At 50.0% G+C, this 11434-nt stretch overlaps 2 protein-coding genes across 2 annotated transcripts; both read left to right on the top strand.

Annotated features, from left to right (window-relative positions):
• Positions 1-57: 57 nt before the first annotated feature.
• On the top strand, positions 58-1134 carry H257_11370 (hypothetical protein; the record flags this gene model as incomplete). The annotated part of the gene is made up of 2 exons (XM_009838268.1): positions 58-115; positions 761-1134. 2 exons carry the CDS (start codon positions 58-60, stop codon positions 1132-1134), a joined length of 432 nt encoding a protein of 143 aa, XP_009836570.1.
• Positions 1135-9459: 8325 nt separating this feature from the next.
• H257_11369 (hypothetical protein) lies at positions 9460-11110 on the top strand (the record flags this gene model as incomplete). The annotated part of the gene is made up of 3 exons (XM_009838267.1): positions 9460-9998; positions 10266-10533; positions 11045-11110. 3 exons carry the CDS (start codon positions 9460-9462, stop codon positions 11108-11110), a joined length of 873 nt encoding a protein of 290 aa, XP_009836569.1.
• Positions 11111-11434: the final 324 nt, after the last annotated feature.

The raw sequence follows: 11434 nt of genomic DNA, 5'->3' as shown, positions 1-11434 counted from the left end.
ACACCACGACACCAGCAAAGATACTCCCCTCTGCCCGCACGATTACCAAAGCAGTCGATGCACTTGCAGCAATTGACGAACGCCGACTGGCCAAACGTTCGCGATTCTCGATTGAGTACAATAATGCAACTTCTGAGGACCTTGACTCTACCTCACCCGTCACGGACCGGTACATTGCCGCCAAAGGGGTTGAAGTTGTTCGCGCCCGCACCAACTTTTTGGCATCCGAGCTCAACACGCTGTGGACCAATATCAAGCCATTCGTGACAAAGAACTAGAACGTCGGCAGTGGACGGAAATGTCCAGTGACTCGGAAGGGCATGTTCTTCATGACTAAAGCACGCGGGCACCTGGGACGTTCTTTCCGCCAGTTTTGACGAGGTTACCGCACCGTTCAGTAATCGAATCAACCAATTCATTCGCGGTCTCCATCCATACCTGGTCCGAAAGTACATCGACGAGAAAGGCATGAAGTGGGCAATGCAGGAGCTTTGTCGTCGCTGGCCTGTAGTTCGTAACCCACAAGTCGGCACTGTATGTCGTTGATGTCACCTTCCAGTAGACAACTGCACCCGCAGTGTCCTTCAGCGAGAAGAATACGTACATTTCTAAGAAGCACAGAATCTATGGACGCAAGGTTGAGGTGTCCGTTGCACCGAATGGCTTGCCGATCAACGTCACGGATTGTGCTATGGGCAGCACGTCGGACTTCGAAATATTCAAGGCAAACTTGGGCTTTCACTCGACGCATCTTGAGAAGAACCGAGCGACACCGATGTCAGCGACAACGACGCGCTGCGCGACAAGTTCCCGAGTCAATGGTCCGTCCTTGCGGACAAGGGGTATCAAGGCATCCAAGAGGACGTCCGTGGCTTAATGCCGGTGAAGCGCCCACGGCACGGACATCTGACAATGGAGCAGGAGCGGGCCAATGCCAAGTGGTCGTCAGATCGTGCGATTGTGGAGAACTTCTTCGGAAGGCTCAAGAGGCTGTGGGGTCTGGTGTCTGACAAGTACACGTGGAAGAAAGATGAGTGCAACATGTACTTTCAGACGTGTGTGGCCCTCACCAATGTCCACGTCCGGTTCAATCCTTTGCGGAACGTGGACGGCGAGGGCTACAATCAGTACTAGAACCGCTTGCTCTCGATTGGAAGCAAGATCAAGACCAAGAACTCGTCCTCCAAGGCGAAGTATCGCGAGAACCGTAAGGGCCGGATGCAGGCTGTGTTGGGTCGTGCAAACTGGCTACACCAGCGAGGACTACGACATTGGCTATGAAGAGGGAGACGATATCTTCGATTAACTTCAGCTCAGTTCGCATTTTCCCATCATATATTATTTGTGTAAAAATTTTGATTTTGGGAAAAGCTTTGTCACACCCCGGGACTCGAACCCGGGGCCAATCCACCACCGCGTAATCGTCAAACCGACATGCTACGCGCCAAAGGCGGCTTATATCTTGCTCCATCGATAAAGTCATTTTGTACCTCCACAACTTAATTTCTTGCTCAGATTTTGGCAAGTATCAATCCAATGGAGTTTTATAAGGATAGTGACTACCTTTACGATTTAATCGATCCTTTCATATAGTGTACGAAGACAACAAGACAGCGAGTCACATGTAAGGTAAATGTGTACATACTGCATGTGATCTATCACTCGAGTTTGACCCATTTGTTGGTTAAGAGGTTTGTTGTGCTTTGCACTTGTTTTGGCGTCGGTTTTACGTGGCTAATAGAGTGGTACTTATACTGTAACTGTTACTACTCTTGGGCACAATAGTTGTCGCCTCCATTTTCACTTGATTCATGTATGCCAAATCTTGAGTTTTCCTAATAAACCTGTCTAATTGGATATGAAGTATCGGATTATGTAGGTAAATACACCAGAATCGGGTGATGGCAGGTCGCTTCCGAGATGGCTTGGTGACGCATGGCTGTATGTCAGCTCAGAGATATGGTGCGAGCACGCTTTCAGTGAATGACATGTAGCATTCAATCTATAGGTTCACTCAGCGGAGTACGAACTCTCGAAGAGTTCCCTAGTAGCTATAATGCTACAGGAATCGAAGTGTATATGAACTAACGACGTCTTCACAGCCTGGCGGGTGAAGCACCACATTTTGTTCTTCGCGTGCTGCAGTTCTGATGTCGTACCATCAAAACTACGACGAAATAAGAGGACCTGGAAATAGCCAATCAAAGAGGAGATCCTACGCTATCGATTGCACCAATCAGAAGCAAAAACGGTGAAGTATTACAAAAATTCCACCAATAAGAAATCGAACGTGACAACTATTGTGCGTCAGATTAGTACAAAGTTGAACAAATACCTGGTGTTTTAGCTAATTCACTGGGGTTTTATAAATGCCAAATAACTCTGAGCAATAATAATCACATGTGATGCTGAAGTGACCAAAACACCTTGGCTGTTATTCCATAGCGTAGTACATGCAGGTAGCATGTACTGCAATGGAACAAAAATATGGCGTGGTTTTCTACGATGTGGCACCAAGGGTACGGTAGAACTCCGGCGCTTGTTCTCGCTGTGTGTCATTTGTAATATCAATAGTTGCTCATGATGACCAGTGAATTGTGCAATTTGGTCCCGAGAATAGCAGATATATATTCGATTTGCACTTTTCAAATGTGCAATAGCGAGGGAGTTGCATAAATGACCTCCCTATAATTACATTCTGTAACGAAACGTGACATCGTAAATTACGGTACGGATTATCTAAAACACTGGGGTCGATGTAACAAACACCCAGGTTTATGGTGTGAATAGCCAAAGCGAGTGAAAGCACAATAACAGTTACGTAAAAGTCCTCGAAGGCCTGCACACTCGACTCTTATAGCTATCAGACTATAATGCTACATGAAGCCAAAATCCAGGCTATTCGGGAGTTATGAATGCGATATATTTAAATGTTATATTGTCGATTTGATTGGGTGTGGGCGCTATCGTATCACGCCAGTGATCCGGTATGTGAACGAGTCTGATTGGCTCAATTTACGAAAGCTCAGTGTGATTGGCTAAAGACTTTTGACAGCCCTATACTACGTAGTACTACTAGTTGCTCTGCCGCCGGTGTTAATTGTCGGTTGGAGCAAGATATGCAGTTGTCATTGCTACTTTTTGTCGTGGTAGTTGAGCCTGACATAGTTTTCAGACATTTTATGTTTGTAGTATGCGTTTTCAAAACTCTCCTATCTGCAATAATACGGGGTTTGGTATTTTGACGATGGGAATCAGTGCATGTGCTGTGGGGTCCACTAAACTATGCTAAGACTAAGTCACACATCTAAACTTACTGTAGTAACGATGTGGTCTTTGACGCGTTGGCTTGAAAGCAGTTAGCTCCACCTCGCAGAAACATCGATTTTCGTCGCTGTTTGACACGTGACATGTATGTGAGAATTCATGTCGGTGCCCACTTGCAAGTATGTCCAATCACATCGCTAATTGTCTCATGACATGTTGGCCAGAACACAGTCGGCGCCATCTCGCGGGCACTGCAATAGCTTCGCAGATTGACTCGTGATGTGTTGGTAAGAGTGCAATCAACCTACCTTGCAGGCACGACTACTGTGTTGGATGTGGTGAACAGTACTTCCGTATACACTTCGGAAGGCGTTCGTCAGTGAAGTAGCAGTGTTTTGAACTATCGCCGTGTTGTGTGGCATCACACGAGGACAAATACTTCTGTAGAAAGTTGGTGTGCACGATGATTCGATTCACTGAATACAGCAACGGTTTTGGACCTGCACATATTTCGATTGAACAACGTGACGAAAAACACCTCCGTCAACACACAATGGACGGTGGGTTCCTTAATACCGTGACGTTGTGTGGCACGAAATTACGAATAACATGTCCAGGGGCACTTGATGTGAAGTTCAATGTGTTTCGTGGAAACAGCAAGGGTTTCCCGCCTACGCTGCGGTGAAAAAATGATGCAGGCAATATTTGGGGTCAAGTGTTGGGTAGGTATTGAAAATAGGTTGGGCTTCCTACATTTGATATGATGGTTGATGATACGATAGGGAAAATACGGCATGGTACGTATGATGCAGAATAGTTTATTTCCTTAAAGTAGGTTATGCTCGTGGCCGTCATGTGAATGGATGTGTGCACGATATTTAGAAAGAATTAATTCCGTGTTTTGGAGTATTTAGTTTTCGTCCTTGGCAAAAATGGAGCGGTTCACGACGTTCTGGGTGTAGATTCCGTCGAATCCGGGGATCATGCCGTCCCGCACTAATACAGAGATCCCAGCCTTGGTTTTGGCTCGAGATAGTGCAACATACAGTTGTCCGTGAGAGAACACCGGGCTTGGCAAGATAAGTCCCACGCGACTTAACGTTTGGTCCTGAGACTTGTTGATGGTCATAGCAAATGCCAACTTCACTGGAAACTGGCATTGCTTTATATTGAAAGGAAGGTTGGATTGGCTGCACTCGTCGACCAATGTGATGATGCGCGGTACGAAGACTCGCTTGTTGTCAAATGCGCCGCCCATGATAGTTGCCTCGATGCACTTGGTTGACACTTTGATGACCCGCAATCTTGTCCCGTTGCATAGGTCCTGGGAGAGGCAAATGTTGCGCAAAAGCATGACTGGACATCCCACCTTGCAATGGCAACCAACGTCTTGGCCCATTTCTCGATACTTGCGTCGTCTGATCCATCACGCAGCAGCATGTTCTTTGTCAGCTTAACAATTTTCACGTTGTTCCAGATGCTGCTGCGTCTGAAGGAGGCCTCCACACACAGTGGCCGACGGTGTGCCGCGTGGAATGATTGGCAGGATTTGCTTGAAATCACCCGAGAAAACAACAACCTTGCCGCCAAAGAGGGCTGTGAGTTTGTCCATGAATGATATGGCGACGGGAACGGTCGACGGCCTCCAAGGCATGCTTGTGGATGATTTGAGACCTCGTCCCACACAATGAGCTTGGTATCTCGAATGATCTTTGCCAATGACAACTGCTTCGGAATGTGGCACAAGGGCTTGTCGTTGAGGTCGGTGACGGGGATTTTGATATCGCGAATGTGCCGTTGTGCCGCCTATAAGCAGCAAAGCTGCCAACCCAGACGATGCCACAACAAGCGCGATCTCCCCTTTGTCGCGCACGTTTGCCAATAAGATTTGAGAGATGTATGAGATGCCTGAGCCTCGTTCGCTTTGGAGGAAGTACGCCTTCTCTGATCCGTGCTCGTATATTTGGGCCAAAACAGCGTCCACAAAGGACCTGTGCTCATCAGTCATGGTCGCAACAATGGCCAACACGTCGTCGAAGGCTGCATGACCGTTCGTCTCGGAATACTTCGAATTCATGGAGTTGAGGTAACGTCGGGTAGTCCAAAAGGCTCATCCGATGGTGTCGGAAGCAGTTGTCGATTATCTTGAGTAGAACATCGCCTTGCCAAGTATCATGTCGTCACGGAGCGGCTCTGGGAGTGTTTCGTTGCAGCGGCGCAGGTCCCGAAGCCGCTTGTCCATGAAATCGGCTTTGAATTGGTCAAACAGAGCTCGTGTGTTCGCTGGCAGGCAGTGTGCCAAGATGTTGGCAAACAGTTCTTGCAGCTGTCCGTCCATGCAGTCCAACGTGGCTTGTCGGATATATACCACATACTCTTCGTCGTTTTCCAACAGGCCCATGGACATAGCAGCTTCTTCGTACGACGGATACAGAGTTCTGTGATCTGTGCGCAGGTCTTTCAAGGGCGTTGGTCCATACGTACTGTATGACAAAGCAGGGTTCGAATGTAGAACCGCTCCTTTTGACACGGACTGACCGAATCAATGCGAACAATGACCTTGATGTGGTTCTTGCGTCCGACCCACAACTTGGTCTTTTGGTCAAATCGGAAGTACTGCGGTAAGTCCAAGTATAGGCAGTTCTTTGCAGGAACGCTGTCGATCCCGGTCAAGCCTTGCGCGCAAGCGAGGAAGAAGGAGATCAACTTGGTCTTTTGGTTCCTGGCAACGCCGATTCTGCGTCGTGGGTTTTGTCGTACGTGCAATGCTGTTGATCTTTCTCGTGCACGAGCAATACTTCGACAGCGTGGGACATCATTTGCAGGTCGTAGCAGCGGATGCGTGTGATAGCTTCGAGAGAGGTCGCGTAGCGTCCTTCAACGTACTCCCGTGCTTCGTCAAGCATGGGCTGGCATTCCCGGTCGGTGAAGATAGCTTACTTGATCCGATCGCTGCCCTTGTACACGTACTTGTACAGATACTTGACGGCCTTGATGCTTGTGCAAACCTCGACGTTGATGTGGCAGTTGTACTTGTGCACCAAGTATGGGGTGTATGGCACACAGTACTGGTCTCCGGCCGGATCGCGACGGTACTTGGCATAACCATCGACCCCCTCGGTTGTGGTAGCTTGCAGGGGCTGCGGGAAGCCATTCTTGCACTTGCCAGTCTTGTCGGTGCAAGCTCTCACACTTGGAATCGGCTGACCATTGTCGTCGTATTGCACATGCGTGCACGTATGGGTCATGAAGTTCTTCACTGACTCGTGCAGCTGGGGGTTCTTGATCTTGTCTGGGATGCACGCGGATACCACAGAGTTTATGTCTTCGACGGTCCTGAACTTGTCTTTGTCTTCCATGATGAGGAGCATGTACTGTACACATGCGGCAAGCCACTCTTTTGAAACTCTTCAACACGCACGGATGCGACAACCTTGCCAAGGACGTGTTTCTTGCGGCCTCCTTGACGCTTGCGTACAAATCGAATCGCAACTTGTCTCCGTTCTGCGAAATGTAGCGTAGCCTGTTGGTTTCCACGCGAACGAAGCCGACCGTAGTGTACATCTTGAACAGCATGGAGGATCGGTGCAGCATGTCGGAGAAGTCGTCGCTGTCTCGTTCTTGAAGTCAGTAGTTGAAGAACGCACAGAGAGACAATGATTTCCCGTCGGTCTTCGTCATGGTATACTCCCATCCAGGACCTCCCATTGGAAACAGAAGGGGAAACTGCAACGCGTCGTGAAGTGGATTCGTTTCTCGAATGGTTGTGAACCAGTTCGAGCTCATACTTTGCAGAACCACAAGACGACCTTCTGTCGGTTCGCTGCCGTCTCCCTCCATGATAACCGCAAGCTACCACTGTAGGCAAGTTGTGTATTCGAGCCTGCGCGCCACCAACAGCATTCAGGACAATTTGAAGATTGCCCCCCGATGTCCCGTCCGCTTCCGCTCGACGAAAACATTCTTTGGGAGTTGCATACGTCCTCGCCAATGGGTTGTGGAGAACCATCACTCGCTGTATCGTGGCAGTGTACTGCGAAGTGAACGCCGGAAAATGTTTCGTTGGTGTTGAAGTTGCTCCTCGCTGGTGTGCATGTCGATTTGGGCAAAAGTGGTTGCCCCAGGTTTCCACTTCTGTTGATACTAGGCTGCAACGGACCAATGTTGCGGGTCAGCTGGCCTTGAATGCAATACGTTTTGGGGCCGCTGCCGCCGTGCTTGACCTCGTTGCTTCCAATGGAAGTGAAGTTGAACTGAGCGTTGTACTGACGGATGTGCTCGACGAATTTGCGCTGCTTGAAGAGATCTTGGAACGCTTGCATTTCTTGCGAGTCGGGGAAAACGTTAGGATCCATCTTGACCTTGCCCTTCAAACAACAGGGCAGATTCTTGTAGTCGTGGGGTGTCAACTTTGCTCGGCAGTGCGGGAACGTCTTCGTTTTTGAACTTGCAGCCGTGTGTGACCACCTTCCTCAAACACTTCATACGATTGCCGTCCGATGTAATTCACAGGGTTTCGGCGTGGAGGCCGCACTTGAATCGCATCTTGGACGGGATTTTGAGGAAGGAACGGTGGATCTTCGCCAAGGTCGATGTCCTGGAGGGTGTCCTCGATGAATTGAACCTCCCCATGAATGACCTAGGGTCTTCCAGTGGTTGAAAAGTATACGGCTCGAGCGTCAGATGAAGGCAGATGTCGTATTATGCTATTCGGATAGCCCACACTTCCTTGTTCTTCGGATAGCTGTAGTTTATCCTAACGTAAAAAAACAATTTAAGATAACTTTTTTTGAGGCGTCAGCGTAAAATACACATAATTTTTGACTCAGGTAAGATACAGGGAACTGCAGAATGGCCTATCGAAGTTTCCTATCGTTTTGACCGATAAAATTTGGCATCACTTTTCCTTGCACGTTATTGGCTGCATTATTATTCTCCCACCACTTTACAATTCAAATAAATTTCTGTCCTTCCTCTCCAGCAGAGTAAAAAGTGACACGCGTCACGTACCCGATATCCTTGAAGCTCGAAGCTTTAGGGCTCCTCGAGTCTATGTCCGACTATAAGGTGGCCGAGAAGCTCGGTATACCGCGTCGCACAATACGCAATTGGACCAAACAACGCTTCGAGCTGCTCGCATACGAAGGAAACAAGAAGAGAATGAAGATCGAACCCGGCAGACGTCGCGAGGCCTTCCCCGATCCACCCGGTCTCGTCGACTTCATTAACCAGTTACGAGATGCCGAACGAGCCCTAACTATGCTCCATCTCATCACCTGGATCAACCAACGCGAATGGCTGCTCGCGTACCTCGCGACAAAGCAACCTGCCAACGGCTACAAATCAGTTCATCAAGGCTTCTCTGACGGTTCGCTCGCCGCCACGGCTTTTCACGTCAACGCCCAACTACATGCAAGAAGAGTCTAGTCTTCCTCGCCGAGACTCTAGACGTCTTTGCCGAAGATTTCCACCGAGAGAGTACCGCGCGTATGGGCCGGAGGCGACCTACAATGTGGATGAGACCGGAATCTACTATGGCATGCCGCCCATGTACATTTGGGCTGTCTGTGGAGGCAGCGCGAAGATATCCGCGGGCTAAAAGCACTCCACGCGTATGACTGCTGTCCTTGCCGCTCGGACCGATGGTGTCAAGCTGCCAATCATGTTCATCATGTACCTGGTGAACGCATCGACACGCACGAAGTCCCGACGTTTCCCCGTGGCCATTTCTACGCCGTTCAAGAGAGTGAGTGGATGGACGGGACTGTGTGGAAGTCATACCTTCGCAACGTGCTTCAGGAGGATATCGAGGAAGCATCGGTCATCCTTGTTGACAATTTCGACTCTCACGTTTCCGATGAGTCCATCCGAATCGTGCATGAAGAGTTGGGGCCTCACCTTTGCCAACTGCCTCCGAACGCCACGTCGTTTTACCAGCACCTCGACGTCGGGGTCATGGCGCCATTCCAGCGCCATCTTCGGGAGCTGTGGCTCTACGAAGAAATGATTCAGGGTGATAACGACGATGATCCTTACTCTCTTACTCTCTGACGGCAAAGCAAAAGAAGATGGCTTTGATCAAGCGAGCGATCACAGCTTGGGACATGGTACCAGCTGAGTTGATCCGTCCCAGGTTCGAGAAGGCTTTCAAAACCAGCTCCCTTAAGCCCCCTTGTCCATTCTTTTCCCAACATGAGCAAGGGCCAATACAAGAATAATCTCACCGACGGAGAGTGCAACAACCTGGTCCAGCACCTCTTGACCCGGTGCACTTCGAGCGGCAAGCCGTTCGACTGTACCCCGACGACTGTGCGGCGCATCTGGCGGTGTGCATCTGCATACCTGTCTGGGAGCAAGACGATCTGCGCCACAGTCCACCGGCGGAAGAAGGGCCAAAGCGGGTGCAAACGAATATACACCGACATATCCGAGCGGATTCAAGCCATACCGCAGTCACGACGCACCTGCTTCTGCTCCATTCCCCACGCGCCCAACATCCCCAAGTCAATCCTCCATGTCTACTTCCTGCGTGGCGTCATTGTGAAGTACTCCAGCGTGCCCAAACCCTCCCTGACAGAATCTAGCAAGGTCTGCCGGCTGAATTGCGCCATCAACCACGTGACGGAAATCAACGGCGAGAAGTATTTCGACCCCATGAACGACACTCTTCATGTTGACAAAAAGTGGTTTTTCATGACGCGGCGTCAGAAGAAGGTTTACGGCGTTGCCTGGTGAAAAGATCAAGCAGTAATCGTGCAAGTCAAAGCGTCGCCTGCTCAAGGTCATGTCCTGTCAGTTGTCGCGCGCCCACGCTGGGATGAAGCGAAAGGCGAATAGTTCGACAGCAAGATCGGCACGTATCACTTCACATAACTGCTCAACTGCCACCGTGACTGGAGACACCTACAAGGCCATGATTATTGACAACGTCATCCTTGCGATCCGATCAAAGTGCCTGGTGATGAGACCAAGCGCGTCAAGATTTAACACGACAATAGGCGTCGAGACGTACCGCCGAGTGAGGACGCCATCGTTGTCGCTTGCATGGCCATGGGGTGGGACATGGAGGTAGTGTTCCAACCTCCAAACTCACCGTACTTCAATGTCCTGGACCTTGGCTTCTTCCGTGCTATTCAGACACTCCAAGTTGAGAAGCATTCCAGCAGCCTTGAGGGGATCGTGGCAGCGACGGACATGGCCTGGGTGGCGGTCAGTACGACAACCCTCATCAAGAACTTTCTCACCTTGCAGAGATGCCTCCAGGAGGTTATTCTCGAAACCAGTGGGAATGACTATAAGATCCAGGATATTAAAAGAAACGTGTTGCTTGCTCGCGAGAGGCTACCAGAAATGGATTCCTGTGAAAGAAAAGCGTGGAAGGTTGTGTACATACTTAAGTACGCGGGGGGATGCCGCAGTACTATTTGCACTTGGGCAAGCCTAGAAGGAAACTCTCGTAAATATATATTGGTTTGAAGGGAGGACAAGTGAATAAATCGGGGGATTAGTTACCTTCGAGGAAGGGTACAAATCAGCTTGCAGCCACAGCGACGCGTTGATGGGAAAGTGGATCGTGCGAACGGTAAAGTTGACAAATTAAAGTTTCAGTCCTAGGGTGCAGTCTATGACTCCACTGTAAGAAGCGGTATCACAACCATCTGCCGCCAGAGGGCTGCGGAATTGAACTCCCGCTTTTTCCGTATTTGGCGATAATTTCGCCCGTGTCGAGTGGATCCGTGACGAGTGGATCCTGGGGCGCAAGACTGTCAAACACTAGCGCGAGTGGGCCAGCCCCCGCTTGAGTCGAGCCGGCGGCGGCGGCGTGGACGAGAGCAGCAAGTAACTTCATGGCAATAAGTGAAAACGAGAAATGAAGAATGGGCTGATAATTGTCCGGCATGGCAAATGTCAAGCGCCCGATGACGGAGAAGTTGCATCCGCCGGAGCTTGACCCCGACGACGGGATGGAGTGTGCGACTCCGGAGGTTTATTCTAAAACCTCCGGCGAGGACGAAGAGGAGCGCCGCCTCGAAGCAGGGCGCCGTTCAAATCATTCTGACGGCCAAGGCTGGCGAGGCAGAGACTCGCGATGTGGCTGCACGACCTACTAGCCGAACACATTGATGTGTTCCGTGAAGATTTGGGCGATGACCCGCCTGTCAAGGTC

This window comes from Aphanomyces astaci (assembly GCF_000520075.1).
Source record: "Aphanomyces astaci strain APO3 unplaced genomic scaffold supercont1.33, whole genome shotgun sequence".
NCBI classification, from domain to species: domain Eukaryota; phylum Oomycota; class Saprolegniomycetes; order Saprolegniales; family Verrucalvaceae; genus Aphanomyces; species Aphanomyces astaci.
The sequence above is the reverse complement of the archived record's forward strand: the minus strand, read 5'-3'. Positions and strand labels throughout refer to the sequence as shown.